Genomic DNA, 13,620 nt, shown 5'->3' with positions numbered 1-13,620 from the left:
ACAGGCTTACCTATAGGTACAAGGCTACAGAATGGGTTTACATCCACTTTAAAGGTAAGTACTCAAGCCACCAAAGCGGATCGCTGTCATACAAGCTCTGTTTGTGGCTCGGAGACAAATTGCTCTTGAGTGGACCTCCCCACATCCTCCGACTATATCTGACTGGATATTCAAGCCTAATAGGTGCATTTCCTTTGAGGAATTTATCTAAGAGGTTCAATTCTATTTGGACACCGTGGCTAAAACACATGAGCTCAGTATCGAGCTAGGATTCAGGACTGTTTATATATAGGCGTATGGTTAAAAATAGGTCCCATCTACAATGTGGGAGGACTGTTGACTGTTATAATAGTGGATATATATCTATATATATATATATATATATATTTTTTTTTTATTTTTTTTCTCTTTTGATGTTTTTGGCTTGATATGATTACTTGTGATATTTTTTTTATGTTTTTTGTGTGTGTGTTTATATAAAAAAAAAAGTAAAATCTGAATTTAAAAAAAGATAAATTAAAAAACAAACAAAAAAAAAACAAACATTTTTAACTCCACATAGCCCAATAGCATCATTGCTCTTACTGGGCTTTTCCTTTATACATATAGCCATGTAAACAAATAGACTGACCAATAGCCATCCTTGATACATTGATAACAGTTCAGCCTTGTACAGGAAGACCACCATCAAAATAATGCCACAGATGATTACAGAGACGTTCTGCACAACCAGTGAAGTCTGGGCTACTGTGAAAGGTTAAGAAAAAACAGACAAATTGGTAAAACTACAGTATATACAACACAATATTGAGATGTAAGATTAGACAGTAAGAGCAAAAAAAAGATAGGGAGGAAGTAACCTTCCCATATCCCTCCCAACAAAATTGGACTTTAAAGGATGTGGGGTCACCACATATAGATGAGCACTTCAACGAGTGTTAATTTTGATATAGAATCAAATGTATTCAATATTCAAAGTTAAAACTTCTCATAAAGATGTACATAAACAGAAAAAGCAAAAGGTACATCAACTCCAATATAATCTATGATTGCACATTTGTTATGAAATCTATTTAAGCGGTCCAAGGCGTTTCACTGAATATATTGTTCATAGATTGCTTCTTCAGGGACCATCAATGTGACGCCCCACATCCTTTAAAGTCCAATTTTGTTGGGAGAGGTTACTTCCCCCCTATCTTTTCTTTGCTCTTACTGTCCAAAATTGAATTTATGGATGTGGATGTGGATGTGGGTAGTTGTCCCTAGAACTGGTATAAATACAGTGCATTGTGAAAGTATTCAGCCCCCTTGAACTTTTCAACCTTTTGCCACATTTCAGGCTTCAAACATAAAGATATAAAACTGTAATTTTTTGTGAAGAATCATCAACAAGTGGGACACAATCATGAAGTGGAACAAAGTTTATTGGATATTTCAAACTTTTTTAACAAATAAAAAACTGAAAAATTGGGCGTGCAAAATTATTCAGCCCCCTTAAGTTAATACTTTGTAGTGCCACCTTTTGCTGCGATTACAGCTGTAAGTCACTTGGGGTATGTCTCTATCAGTTTTGCACATCGAGAGACTGAAATTTATGCCCATTCCTCCTTGCAAAACAGCTCGAGCTCAGTGAGGTTGGATAGAGAGCGTTTGTGAACAACAGTTTTCAGTTCTTTCCACAGATTCTCGATTGGATTCAGGTCTGGACTTTGACTTGGCCATTCTAACACCTGGATATGTTTATTTGTGAACCATTCCATTGCAGATTTTGCTTTATGTTTTGGATCATTGTCTTGTTGGAAGACAAATCTCCGTCCCAGTCTCAGGTCTTTTGCAGACTCCATCAGGTTTTCTTCCAGAATGGTCCTGTATTTGGCTCCATCCATCTTCCCATCAATTTTAACCAAACCAGCCCAAACCACGATGCTGCCACCACCATGTTTGACAGTGGGGATGGCGTGTTCAGGGTGATGAGCTGTGTTGCTTTTACGCCAAACATAACGTTTTGCATTGTTGCCAAAAAGTTTGATTTTGGTTTCATCTGACCAGAGCACCTTCTTCCACATGTTTGATGTGTCTCCCAGGTGGCTTGTGGCAAACTTTAACCGGTTGCCGACCGCCGCACGACTATATACTGCGGCGGTCAGCCCCGGCCAGGCAGAGTGACGTAGCGGTACGTCACTAGCCTTCGCCGCTCTGGTGCGCGCGCGCGCACCCGCGGTCCCGCCGATGACTCGATTGGGTTCAGAACCGATCAGTCATCAGGTCCAGGCCAATCATTTTTGGTCTGGACCTGTTGATCGGTCCTGCCCAATCAGATCTCCCTCTAAGCCTGTGAAATGTAAACACAGGCTTAGAGGAGATGTGCCCTCCCCTCCCAACGGTCTTTTTGGATCCAGCGTGAGAGGAGAGCACATCTAATTGTAAGTACAGCACCAAGCACGTACATACACAGTTAGATAGGCACATTTCACCCCCGATCGCCCCCCCAATTAACCCCTACAGCACCTGACACAACACACACTATATACAGCATATAGCATATACCTATATACCTGTATAAGTGTGATTTGTGAACAGGTGTAGCCCTTGCGACCCCCCCTTTTCCACTCAAATTACCCCCCACCCCCCCCTAATAAAGATTTAACCCACTGATCTCCCCTGACCCCCCCCTGATCACCGCCGTTAACCCCTACACCCTCTGTCACATCAGCACTAATACAAACGCAATATACGGTGTTATTGTATTTTTGTATTAGTGTGATTGTGATCAGAATTAGCGCAGGCGACTAAGTTTCTGTCCCAAGAAGGTTTAGGGTCCCCGCCACCCGCCCAATAAAGATTTAAGCCCCTGACCCCCCCCCTGATCACCCCTACACCCCCTGCCATAACACACACCGTATACAGTATATAGCATTTTGCTATATACCCGTATAAGTGTGATTTGTGGTCAGGTCTAGCGCTTGCGACCCCCTTTTTTCCACTTGAATTACCCGCCACCCCCCCCTAATAAAGATTTGAGCCCCTGATCTCCCCTGACCCCCCCCTGATCACCGCTAGTTAACCCCTACACCCTCTGTCACATCAGCACTAATACAAACGTAATATACTGTGTTTTTGTATTTTTGTATTAGTGTCATTGTGATCAGAATTAGCGCAGGCGACTAAGTTTGTGTCCCAAGGAGGTTTAGGGTCCCCGCCACCCGCCCAATAAAGATTTAATCCCCTGATCCCCCCCTGATCACCCCTACACCCCCTGCAACAACGCACACTGTATACAGTATATAGCATTTTCTATATACCCGTATAAGTGTGACTTGTGACCAGGTTTAGCGCTTGCCACCGTTCCTTTTATCCTTAGGATACCCGCCAGTCCCTTCCAATAAAGATTTAAACCCCTGATCCCCCCCTGATCACATCCCGTTAACCCCTACACCCTCTGTCACATTAGCACTAATACACACATAATATACTGTTTTTACTGTATTTTGTATTGGTGTCATTGTGACTTGAGGTTGCGCTAGCTAGCTAGTTTCTTTCCCAAAGGAGGTTTAGGGTCCCCGCCACCCCCCCCCCAGATCCCCGGCGCATAGTTTAGAAGTAACCCCTTGATTACCACACACGCACGCACGCACCTACACTTCCATTTCTAGTATAGTGTTTGAACAGATCAATATCTGATCTGATCAGAGCTATACTAGCGCCCCCATAGTTTAGGGTTCCCAAAACGCGGTGTTTGCACGATCAGCACTGATTCTGGCCAGCACCTGCGTTTAACCCTTTCACCCAGGTAAGTGTAGTAATCAATAGATTACTGTCACTTACAAAAAACACAAGACACAAAACCGCTGTGTTAGCAGAGTCAGGCCTGATCCCTGCTAGCATTAGCAGTTTTTTTGGTAGCGCTTGAAATAGTCTTCGACAACCAGGTGCTTTTATTACCTGTGAGTCGCATCACTGTACGGGTAAATTTAGTTACCAAAATGTCTAAACGTTCGTACAGTGATGAAGCTATTTACAGTATAATGACCATGTCAGGTGAGAGCGATGGGGAAGCCTCACCGGCAGAATCAGGGTCAGTATACGAACCAGATGACAGCAGCGGCTCCCTGACAGACAGCTCCGACGACAGATGGGTCCCTGTTAGACCCAGGCGTACCCGACCCCATTCTGGTGTTGTTGAAATGCAGGAATCGCAGGGTGCTCGTATGGAGCAGAGTGTGGGTACTAGTGCCGCTCATCCTTCTGGCGACCTGGCAAGCGCCAGCGGCCTAGTACAACCTGGACCTAGTACAACCAGCACTGCAGTAAGACCTGGTGACGTGGCGAGTCCCCTAAGTGCAGTTGAAGCTGGTGCGGTGGCTAGCACAAGTAGTGGCCCGCAGCCACCGCGTATTCGAAGACAGGCCCGTAGAGCCCATAGTGCCCTCCCTGATGCGCTGGCATATCCCAATTGGCAACCCACTGATTCTACAGCGCCAGTACTTCCCCCATTCACCGCCCAACCTGGAATCCACGTGGAGACAGCTGGTTTTACGCCCCTGAACTTTTTTGAGCTGTTCTTCACGGAAGATCTTTTCAGATCTATTGTGGATCAATCAAATTTATATGCTCAACAATTTATCGCCGCCAACCCAAATTCGCACCTTGCCAGACGATTCGGCTGGAATCCTATAACGGTTTCCGAATTTAAGATCTTTCTGGGCCTTTCCCTCCACATGGGCATAACTAAACAAAGTGAATTGCGGCTATATTGGTCCACTAGCCCAGCTCACCATATGCGCATGTACTCTGCCTCCATGTCCAGGGGGAGATACGAGCAAATTCTGCGATTTATGCATTTCAGCGACAATGAAATCTGTCGTCCTCGGGGAGACCCTGCATACGATCGGCTCCACAAAATTCGGCCCCTCATAGACCACTTCAATCAGCGGTTTGCAGCCTTGTTTACCCCCGAACAAGTTGTCTGCATTGACGAGTCCCTGATTAAATTTACTGGCCGTCTTGCTATCAAACAGTACCTCCCCAGCAAGCGTGCCAGATACGGGGTCAAGTTGTATAAGCTCTGTGACAGGGCCACAGGCTATACAGTTAATTTCCGTGTCTATGAGGGAAAAGATAGCACTGTGGAGCCCCCGAACTGCCCAGACTACATAGGGAGCAGCGGTAAGATTGTTTGGGACTTGGTGTCACCCTTATCCGGAAAGGGGTACCATTTGTACGTGGACAATTTTTACACAAGCGTGCCACTATTTAGTCACCTGCTTGATTTACAAATTGGCGCATGTGGCACCGTGCGACCTAATCGCCGGGGCTTCCCCCAACGGCTTGTAAATTCCCGTCTTAGTCGGGGGGCGAGAGCCTGCTTGAAAACGGACAAATTGCTTGCGGTGAAGTGGAAGGATACACGGGATGTTTATGTTCTGTCCTCCCTTCACGCAGACACGACAGTCCAAATCCCTACGGCAACTGGCGTTATGGAGAAACCCCTCTGTGTCCACGAATATAACCTTAACATGGGAGGGGTGGACCTTAACGACCAGCTTTTGGCGCCGTATTTAGTTGCCCGTAAATCCTGACGCTGGTACAAAAAAGTGTCTGTTTACCTTTTCCAATTGGCTATGCTGAACGCCTTTGTCCTATACAGGGCGTCAGGACGAACTGGACCCTTCCGGGAATTCCAGGAAGCGGTCATCCTTGCCTACCTGTACCCAGGAGGCATGCCTGCCCAACTTCCCCTTCCAGATGCAGTGAGCCGGCTGCATGAGAGGCATTTTCCTTATGCCCTCCCGAGTACCCCTACCCAAATACGACCCCAAAGACGATGTCGTGTCTGTAGCAGGCGCGGATTTAGGCGTGACACCCGTTATTATTGTCCCAAATGTCCTGACCAACCTGGTCTCTGCATCGGGGAATGTTTTGAGCGCTACCATACACTAGTGGAGTATTAGTGTAGGGTACAGCACGACACAGTGTAGGGCACACAAACACAGGGTCTCGAAGGATGTTGGATGTCCATCGACATTTTGAGAGACCCAAGCTGGAAGAGAAGATCGCAGAAGATCGCACTCCCTCCCAAATCAAGAAATAAAGGAACAGTTAGAAAGTAAAATAAAAGGATCCAAAAACTGTTGTGGTGTCAGTAATTTTATATGTCCTTCTACTCCTTCCTACTGTACTTTTTTCAATGTCCTTTGTTTGTTTTTTCATTCTTTTGTGACCTGTTTCTCTTGCAGGTAATTGTCGGCTACCACGCATTGATTTTATATATTCTGACACAAACAGCGTTTGCGCTCAGCATATATGGATACCTTTGCTGATAGCAGCTGTGGTGATTTTCTGATTTCAGCACTGCAGTTAAAATCTTATTTTGGTATACGTGGATAGCGCCGTGTATACCCATCATTAAATTCAGTGGGTGGTTGTTTGGGCGGTTAATGATGAGAATCCAAAAACTTTTGTTGTGTCAGTCATTTTATATGTCCTACTCTTCCTAATGTACTTTTTTTTAATGTACTTTGTTTGTTTTTTCATTCTTTTGTGACCTGTTTCTCTTGCAGGTACTCGTCGGCTACCACGCATTGATTTTATATATTCTGACACAAACAGTGTTTGCGCTCAGCATATATGGATACCTTTGCTGATAGCAGCTGTGGTGATTTTCTGATTTCAGCACTGCAGTTAAAATCCTATTTTGGTATACGTGGATAGTGTCGTGTATACCCATCATTAAATTCAGTGGGTGGTTGTTTGGGCGGTTAATGATGAGTAATACTACGCATTATTCCTGTGCTGATTTCTGATAGGTTCTCTTTTTTTCCGTTCAGCCCACAGGCTGCATGAAAAAAAAAAACCTATATGCCAAACAAGGACCAGCAATGTACTGGTACGTTGCTGGACTTTGAGTGGTTGTACCAGGATGATGCCTGCAGATTTAGGCATCATCTTGGTATCGTTTTTTACAGCCAGCGGTCGGCTAACATGTAAAAGCAATCCTAGCAGGTAATTGGCCGCTAGACTGCTTTTACATGCAGTGGGAGGGGTCTCCCCCCCCCCCACCGCCACCTTCCGCAGCCTTCCGTGGTTTTTCTCGGGCTCTCCTGTCCCACCGGTTAACCCGAGAGTGCAGCCGGTGGTTCAGTTATCTAACCATAGAGCTAATTGAAGATTAGAATGGCTCCAATCATCTCTATGGCCTAAGATGCCGGAGGCTACGAGCATTTCATGACTTCTTTTTCGCCAGAAATAAACAGGGCCATTGGGAAATTGGGAAAGTATTTTATCACACCAATTTTGGCGTGGTCAGATACATTAAGGTCAGAGGAGAGATCTAGAGTATAAAAGACCCCAATTTTTTTAAAAAAGAGTACCTGTCACTACCGATTGCTATCATAGGGGATATCTAAATTCACTGTGATAACAATAAAAATGATTTAAAAAAAAAAAATTAAAGGAAAGGTGTCAAAATAACATAAAAAAGCAAAAAAAAAAAAAAAAATTGAGCCCCCCCCTTTCCCCCCGTGCTTGCACGCAATGGCACACGCAAGCGTTGGTCTAGTGTCATATGTAAACCGCAATTTCAGCATGCATGTGAGGTATCGCCGCGATCGCCAGATCGAGTGCAGTAATTTTTGCAGTAGACCTCCTCTGTAAGTCTAAAGTGGTAACCTGTAGAGACTTTTAAAGTTTTTAAAAATGTACGTACGTTGTTGCGGCTGCGCAGGCGTGCGCAATTTTTAAAGCATGTCATGTCAGGTGTCTATGAACTCGGCATAAGATCATCTTTTAAATTTTACCAAAAAAATTGGAATTATATAGTGTATTTGTGCAATAAATTTAAAAAAAATGTATTTTTTTCGCAAAAATTGCGTTTGGAAAATCTGTGCGCAAATACCGTGTGACAAAAAAATTTGCAACATCCCCCATTTTATTCTATAGGGCCTCTGCTTTAAAGAAATATATAATGTTTGGGGGTTCAAAGTAATTTTCTAGTAAAAAAAAAATATTTTTTCATGTAAACAAAAAGGCACAGAAAAGGCTTGGTTTTCAAGTGGTTAGAAGAGTGGGTGATGTGTGGATAAGATTGAGCATAAAATGCCGGGACAGTTCAAACACCCCCCAAATGACCCCTTTTTGAAAAGTAGACACCCAAAGCTATTTGCTGAGAGGCATGGTGAGTCCATGGAATATTTTATATTTTGCTACAAGTGTCGGGAAAATTATTATTTCTTTTTTTTTTGTTGTTTTTTTACAGAAAGTTGTCACTAAATGATATATTGCTCACACATGCCATGTGTATATGTGAAATGACACCCCAAAATACATTCTGCTGCTTCTCCTGAGTACAGGGATACCCCATGTGTGAGACTTTTTGGCAGCGTAGCTGTGTACGCGCCCCCGAAAACCAATCCACATCTTCAGGTTTTCTAATGGCGTAAATTGCTGATTTTACCCCTGACTACCTGTCACAGTTTCAGAGGCCCTGAAATTTCAAGATAGCACAAAACCCCCCCAAATGACCCCATTTTGCAAAGTAGACACTCCAAGCTATTGGCTGAGAAGCATGGTGAGTCCATGGAATAGTTTATATTTTGCCACAAGTTTCGGGAAAATAATTTTTTTTTTTTTTTTAACACAAAGTTGTCAGTAAATGATATAATGCTCACGCATGCCATGGGTATATGTGAAATGACACCCCAAAATACATTCTGCTGCTTCTCCTGAGTACAGGGATACCCCATGTGTGAGACTTTTTTGCAGTCTAGCCGAGTACAGGACCCCGAAAACCAACCTCCACTTTCATGCTTTCCAAGGGCGTAAATTGTTGATTTCACTCCTGACTACCTATCACAGTTTCGGAGGCCCTAAAATTCCAAGATAGCACAAAACCCCCCCAAATGACCCAATTTTGCAAAGTAGACACTCCAATCTATTTGCTGAGAGGCATGGTGAGTATTTTGCAGCTCTCATTTTTTTTGGAAAATGAAGAAAAAACAGGAAAATGCATTTTTTTTCCTCTTTTTTCAATTTCCAAAACTTTGTGACAAAAAGTGAGATCTGCAAAACACTCAACATGCCTCTCTGCAAATAGCTCAGGGTGTCTACTTTCCAAAATGGGGTCATTTGGGGGGGTTTTGTGCTATCTTGGAATTTTAGGGCCTCCGAAACTGTGATAGGTAGTCAGGAGTGAAATCAACAATTTACGCCCTTGGAAAGCCTGAAAGTGGAGGTTGGTTTTCGGGGTCCTGTACTCGGCTAGACTGCAAAAAAGTCTCACACATGGGGTATCCCTGTACTCAGGAGAAGCAGCAGAATGTATTTTGGGGTGTCATTTCACATATACCCATGGCATGTGTGAGCAATATATCATTTACTGACAGCTTTGTGTAAAAAAAAAATAAATATATATATATATATATATATTTCCCGGAACTTGTGGCAAAATATAAAATATTCCATGGACTCACCATGCCTCTCAGCAAACAGCTTGGGGTGTCTACTTTCCAAAATGGGGTCATTTGGGGGGGTTTTGTGCTATCTTGGAATTTTAGGGCCTCCGAAACTGTGATAGGTAGTCAGGAGTGAAATCAACAATTTACGCCTTTGGAAAGCCTGAAAGTGGAGGTTGGTTTTCGGGGTCCTGTACTCGGCTAGACTGCAAAAAAGTCTCACACATGGGGTATCCCTGTACTCAGGAGAAGCAGCAGAATGTATTTTGGGGTGTCATTTCACATATACACATGGCATGTGTGAGCAATATATCATTTACTGACAGCTTTGTGTAAAAAAAAAAAATATATATATATATATATATATATTTCCCGGAACTTGTGGCAAAATATAAAATATTCCATGGACTCACCATGCCTCTCAGCAAACAGCTTGGGGTGTCTACTTTCCAAAATGGGGTCATTTGGGGGGGTTTTGTGCTATCTTGGAATTTTAGGGCCTCCGAAACTGTGATAGGTAGTCAGGAGTGAAATCAACAATTTACGCCTTTGGAAAGCCTGAAAGTGGAGGTTGGTTTTCGGGGTCCTGTACTCGGCTAGACTGCAAAAAAGTCTCACACATGGGGTATCCCTGTACTCAGGAGAAGCAGCAGAATGTATTTTGGGGTGTCATTTCACATATACCCATGGCATGTGTGAGCAATATATCATTTACTGACAGCTTTGTGTAAAAAAAAAAAAAAAAAATATATATATATATATATTTCCCGGAACTTGTGGCAAAATATAAAATATTCCATGGACTCACCATGCCTCTCAGCAAATAGCTTGGGGTGTCTACTTTCCAAAATGGGGTCATTTGGGGGGGTTTTGTGCTATCTTGGAATTTTAGGGCCTCCGAAACTGCGACAGGTAGTGCAGAGGTGACATGAACAATTTACGCCATTAGAAAACCTGAGAGTGTTGATTGGTTTTCGCGGTCCTGTACACAGCTAGGCTCCCAAAAAGTCTCACACATGGGGCATCCCCATACTCAGGAGAAGCGGCAGAATGTATTTTGGGGTGTCATTCCACATATACCCATGTCATGTGTGAGAAATTTATCTTTTAGTGACAACGTTGTGTAAAAAAAAAAAATTAAAAAAAAAAATTGTAATATTCCCGAAACTTGTGGCAAAATATAAAATATTCCATGGACTCACCATGCCTCTCAGCAAACAGCTTGGGGTGTCTACTTTCCAAAATGGGGTCATTTGGGGGGGTTTTGTGGTATCTTGACATTTCAGGGCCTCCTAAACCGTTATAGGTAGTGAGAAAATGCAATGAAAAATGTACGCCCTTTGAAATTCTGATGGTGGTGATTTGTTTTCCGGCTCCCGTACACAGCTACGCTCCCAAAAAGTCTCACATATGTGGTATCCCTGTACTCAGGAGAAGCAGCAGAATATATTTTGGGGTGTAATTACACATATACCCATGGCATGTGTGAGCAATATATCATTTCAATGACAACTTTGTGTAAAAAAAAAAAAAAAAATTTTTTTAGTCATTTTTCAAACACCTGTGACAAAAAAATAAAATATTCAATGAGCTCAACATGCCTCTCAGAACATTCCTTAGGATGTCTACTTTCCAAAAAGTGGTAGTTTGGGGGGGTTTTGTACTGCCCCGCCATTTTAGCACTTCATGAAATGAGATAGGCAGTCAGAAATTAAAGCTTCGTAAATTTCAGTATTTACACCATAGTTTGTAGACGCTATAACTTTTGCGCAAACCAATAAAAATACGCTCATTGATTTTTTTTTTGTCAAAGACATGTAGCTAAATATATTTTGGCCAAAAAAAATGACATAAATTGAGTATATTGGATATTTTTTAAAAGACAAAGTTGAAAATGTCATTTTTTTGCAAAATTTTCGCTCTTTTTTTATTAATATCGCTAAAAATAAAAAGCGCAGAGGTGATCAAATGCCACCAAAAGAAAGCTCTGTTTGTGGGAAAAAAAGGACGTAAATTTCGTTTAGGTACAGCATTGCATGACCGAGCAATTATCAGTTAAAGTCACAAAGTGCCAAGTTGAAAAAAGGGGTCTGGTCCTTTAGCAGCCAAATCCTCCGGGGCTTAAGTGGTTAAACGACACTTTTTATGGTTTTTTTTAAGAAATGGCTTTCTTCTTGCCACTCTTCCATAAAGGCCAGATTTGTGCAGTATATGACTGATTGTTGTCCTATGGACAGAGTCTCCCACCTCAGCTGTAGATCTCTGCAGTTCATCCAGAGTGATCATGGGCCTCTTGGCTGCATCTCTGATCAGTCTTCTCCTTGTATGAGCTGAAAGTTTAGAGGGACGGCCAGGTCTTCGTAGATTTGCAGTGGTCTGATACTCCTTCCATTTCAATATTATCGCTTGCACAGTGCTCCTTGGGATGTTTAAAGCTTGGGAAATCTTTTTGTATCCAAATCCGGCTATAAACTTCTCCACAACAGTATCTCGGACCTGCCTGGTGTGTTCCTTGTTCTTCATGATGCTCTCTGTGCTTTAAACGGACCTCTGAGACTATTACAGTGCAGGTGCATTTATACGGAGACTTGATTACACACAGGTGGATTCTATTTATCATCATTAGTCATTTAGGTCAACATTGGATCATTCAGAGATCCTCACTGAACTTCTGGAGAGAGTTTGCTGCACTGAAAGTAAAGGGGCTGAATAATTTTGCACGCCCAATTTTTCAGTTTTTTATTTGTTAAAAAAGTTTGAAATATCCAATAAATTTTGTTCCACTTCATGATTGTGTCCCACTTGTTGTTGATTCTTCAAAAAAAAGTACAGTTTTATATCTTTATGTTTGAAACCTGAAATGTGGCAAAAGGTCGAAAAGTTCAAGGGGGCCGAATACTTTCGCAATGCACTGTATTTAACTTCATGTATTAGATGTAAGATATCTTCTTGTACATATAAAATCATACTTCATCCCTTATATATATTGATTATTGTCTTCCTATTTGTCTTACTCATAGCTTTCAGCCTTGAGCCAGGCCCTACATGTAGCATACTAGATAATGTGCTTTAACAGTAAATCGATCATTACCAAAATGTTAAAGCTGCTACCGTGGGCTGGGTTAACTGATATCCCAAACACAGCCAAACAATGGTGCTACCATCAGCCCATTGTATTGCTTAACCAAAAAGTCATTACAACTCAATTGGTGCTTAAAGTATAATTTATTGTTTATAAACCTTTTAAAGGGGCAATAGGGATACGTGCATTTCATTATAAAGTGTACTTATCTTTTAAGGGCATGCTAGCTAGGGGCAAAAAACTGTGGTCCCCCTTTCCTTTGGTGCCCTAAGTATGTGCTTATTTTTCCTAATTCTTAATCCAGCCCTGCAACCACTACTGACCTCTCTTTATGATAATTAATTTTATGATAATGGAAGGCATGCCAACCCTCTAGCCTTAAACGTTTCAGTCACTGTCCTGGAATGAGCATGTAGATAAGGGTGTCTGTTTATTTTCCGATTTCCCTGATCTGTCTGACTGCTAGACAACTAGCAATTTAAGGAAGCCAACAATTTCATAATGGTAGTGGATCTTCCTCATTGCCAGATGAATGTGGGTCCTAAATAGGGCCATGGTCAGTGCACCCACAAGGGGTGATTAACATTGCTGTGGAACTGCTCCCAGGTTGCGGCCCTTGGATGCAACTGCACTGGCAAGGACAGTTGGGTATTACCAGTGCTGGCCCAAGGTCACCCAGTGCCCAGGGCAAAGATGCCAAACTGCCTAGCCTTGTAACAGAAGGAAGGCACCCCGATTCCTACAGTAAATCATTGCGCCCAGGGCAGCCGCCCCTCCCTTCTCCTGGCCCTGGGTATTACTACTTCCCAGAAATACCCAAATCTACTATATCATGTGAATGCAAGGCTGTTGAACATTCAATGGCAAGTATAAATTCAAACCACAAAATGGAGCACTTTTGTGGAACACTAAAGATTGAAGCCAATGAATTCCAGATGATGTTACAGCAGGATTTGAATCAGGATCCTTAAGATCAAGACCATATTTCTTTCAGGACAGGTTAACTTTACATTTTATTAACAGATGACAGGGCTCTCTTTAACATCATTTAATTTCTTGTCCTTAGAGGGGATCATTCTTCCTCTGTAG

The 13,620-nt window shown here is 42.5% G+C and overlaps 1 protein-coding gene across 1 annotated transcript in view; it reads right to left on the bottom strand.

Annotated features, from left to right (window-relative positions):
• LOC309556349 (ferroportin-like) overlaps nucleotides 1-13,620 on the bottom strand; it is a gene marked incomplete at its 3' end in the record, with an annotated part of 46,351 nt that overhangs the window by 14,955 nt on the left and 17,776 nt on the right. Inside the window, exon 4 of the mRNA XM_082258804.1 lies at nucleotides 632-747. Coding sequence (XP_082114930.1) covers nucleotides 632-747 — 116 coding nt within the window. The remainder of the gene's footprint in view (nucleotides 1-631; nucleotides 748-13,620) is intronic.

The sequence above is a fragment of the Pelophylax lessonae genome (assembly GCF_965119305.1).
Source record: "Pelophylax lessonae genome assembly, chromosome: 5".
Taxonomy (NCBI): domain Eukaryota; kingdom Metazoa; phylum Chordata; class Amphibia; order Anura; family Ranidae; genus Pelophylax; species Pelophylax lessonae.
This window is presented reverse-complemented; position numbering and strand designations above follow the sequence as displayed.